The sequence below is a fragment of the Nicotiana tabacum genome, chromosome 7, assembly GCF_000715075.1.
Source record: "Nicotiana tabacum cultivar K326 chromosome 7, ASM71507v2, whole genome shotgun sequence".
Classification (NCBI taxonomy): Eukaryota; Viridiplantae; Streptophyta; class Magnoliopsida; order Solanales; family Solanaceae; genus Nicotiana; species Nicotiana tabacum.
This window is the reverse complement of record NC_134086.1, coordinates 178,450,513-178,453,212: the sequence shown is the minus strand read 5'-3', so window position 1 is coordinate 178,453,212 and position 2,700 is coordinate 178,450,513. Positions and strand designations below refer to the sequence as shown.

At 33.9% G+C, this 2,700-nt stretch overlaps 1 protein-coding gene across 1 annotated transcript; it reads right to left on the bottom strand.

The window, feature by feature from the left end:
- Positions 1-593: 593 nt before the first annotated feature.
- On the bottom strand, positions 594-2,495 carry LOC107789974 (SKP1-like protein 1A). Its single transcript, XM_016611857.2, has 2 exons — positions 2,095-2,495; positions 594-944 (listed from the first exon to the last, which is right to left on the bottom strand). The coding sequence occupies exons 1-2, from the start codon at positions 2,389-2,391 to the stop codon at positions 771-773; spliced, it is 471 nt and encodes a 156-aa protein (XP_016467343.1). The 5' UTR covers positions 2,392-2,495; the 3' UTR covers positions 594-770.
- Positions 2,496-2,700: the final 205 nt, after the last annotated feature.

The following is a 2,700-nucleotide window of genomic DNA, read 5'->3' as shown; positions in this document are numbered from 1 at the left end:
TAAATGCAAACAACAATTGCACCTTCAAAATTCAAGCTCAAAAGAATCTTATAAACCAAACCATCCTCAAGCACATTTTACCACTTTAAGGACCAAATGCCTCCTGTTTCCGAGATAATAACCCACCAGCCAAAGCACCACTTAAAACAATAACACTAATAGTGCTTTTGGCCATGCTTTTTTTAGGCCAAATGTGCTTTTAGGACAAAAATTGAAGTGTTTTGCCAAGCTTTTAGAAGAAGAAAAAAAATGTTTTTGGGGAGAAGCAAGTAGAAAAAAGTAGCTTATCCCCCAAAACACTTCTGAAAAGCACTTTTAAGAAAAATACACTTAGAAACAGTTTTCAAAAATTTGGCCAAACACTAATTACGGCTCAAAAGTGCTTTTCAAATTAATTAGCCAAACTGCTTCTCACCAAAAACACCTTTTTGAAAAGTACTTTTGAGAAAAACATTTCTCAAAATAAGCTGATCTTAGAAGCTTGGCCAAACAGGCTATAAGAACAAACAACCAACAATATATCAACAAAGATGTAACAGATTTAACACGATTCAACAGCATTTCAATTTTGAAACTATCTAATACTCTAAAGATAAACCAAGTAAATATATATAGCAAAACGAGGTCAACTGTCTTGGTTGAACAACGAAGTTAAAAAGTACCAAACAAACAGCACGACATATCTATTACTAATATACGAGATTCTTAATAGCATCTACTAATATATTCAAATCTATCACCAGAATATGGAAACTTAATAGACATCAGATTCACTCAAAGGCCCAGGCATTCTCCCTCCTAACTTCCTCCTCTTCCTCAGGTGTGAAGTCATTCTTGATGTTGAAGGTCTTGCGGATCTCCTCCGGAGTTTTCCCCTTGATCATGTCTGCCACAGTCTGACAAGTGAGATCAAGCAGACTCTTGATGTTCAAATAGTTAGCAGCCTGAAATTTACAACGGCAGTGCTTATTAAACCTCTGCAAAAAAGTTATCTAACTCAAAGAACAAATGCTAGGTAGATAATATAGAAGGTCCATGCACCGGCCCAAAGAAACAAGAAAAAAACAAAGGATTCAAACGACCAACTTAGACGAATCAGGGCTCCAGACCAATTCATATGCAGCTCTTCCATCTCATTGTTTGAGAATTTAATTTAACTTACATATCAAAAAGGAAATGTTAGTGAAAGTGGAAGAATATATAAACTAATTGTTAAAAAGCTAGTCTGACAGTGTAAAAAACACATCAAACTTTAAGATTTGAATAGTTTGAATTTTGATTTTTAATAATTATGAAAGTGGTAAAGAAAAATGACGAGAGTCAAAAAATTTGGGATGTAAAAAATATGACAGTACTAGATTAACACTAGATAACAAGATACATAATCAGCCACTGAATGGGGTTCAAAATGCCCCGAATGCATAACAATGGAAATAAGACGTACAGAAAAAGAAAGGATAATACACAAATAAGTACACAACTAAACTTTGTGGGAGACCTATGATTACCCCTGTACTTTATGTACAGCTTTACAATGCCAAAACATTTGATTAATTATAGGTTCTGTTTCAACACATGTAGTTGAGTCAATGTTTAACATCAAAATGACCAAGTTACTCCACAGCTATTTCATACTCACTCCATTCCAATTTGTTTTATGCATTTTGAATTTTGAGAGCAAAATGAATTTTCTTTGAGCACGATTTTTTCATATGCCTTTTAAATACTTTAATTATTAATTATTGTATGACTTAGTATATTTGGTGAAGTTTCAAGCAAACTAAAGATTCTATGCCCAAATTTGTGGTAAAAATTGAAAATTTTGATGCTCAAAATCCGAAATGTTTCCAACAAATTGGGACATAGGGACCAATAATTAGCCCATCAAATAACAGCAATAACCCAAGACAACAACCAATAGAAGCAGAAATTATAAAGCAGCACATAAACATATAACAACGGAAAAAACCCTAAACATAAAATCAGGCAAATAAAGTACTACAACTAATAAGTCAAATCAGGACAACAAAAGCAAGAAAAACGATTTATAACAAACACAATCATTACAAAAAAAAAAGTTAAAAATGTTTATACCAAGATAAGATCAAAGAGAGTAGCCTGATCAACTTTGACAAAGTCAGCATCAAAGCTTTTTAAATCATCCTCAGATGCTTTATCATCCGTCTTAGCAACAGCATCGACGTGGCGCTTACAGTACTCAATAACCTTAGCCAAGATCTTGCTCGTAACATTAGGGAGAGGGATACTAGTATCAGCACAATCGTCTTCGATCATGTGTTTTATGGTCTGTGATTCCAACGCCACCGCCTCTTCCACCTCGAAAGTTTCGCCGTCGGAACTCTTCAACACAATCATTTTTGAAGTAGACATGGTTCGATTGAACAGAGCAAACAAAAACGCAAACCCTAGGATTGTTAAAGCGAGAGAAACAAAGCAGACGATAGAGAGAGAAAAAGTAGTGGAATTCTATTTGCTTTGGGTCTATAACTCTATATATAGGGCTAAAAAAATATTTAGTCGCATGTATTGATAGAGTGATACTAGCCAGTTAGGAATTATTCTTAGAATGCCATTGATCAACTATTGATGATGGGTTTTATCTTCTGTGTATTAATACCTTACATCTTTCTCGTATTTTCTATATCTCTTATATTGCTGTTACTTTGTTTTTATGGTATT

Bases quoted from the DNA above. Each gene is read 5' to 3' on its own strand.
- LOC107789974 (XM_016611857.2), bottom strand. From the start codon at position 2,391: ATGTCTACTTCAAAAATGATTGTGTTGAAGAGTTCCGACGGCGAAACT. The intron at 945-2,094 runs GTATAAACATTT...TGTAAATTTCAG, and splicing joins CTCTCTTTGATCTTATCTTG to GCTGCTAACTATTTGAACAT.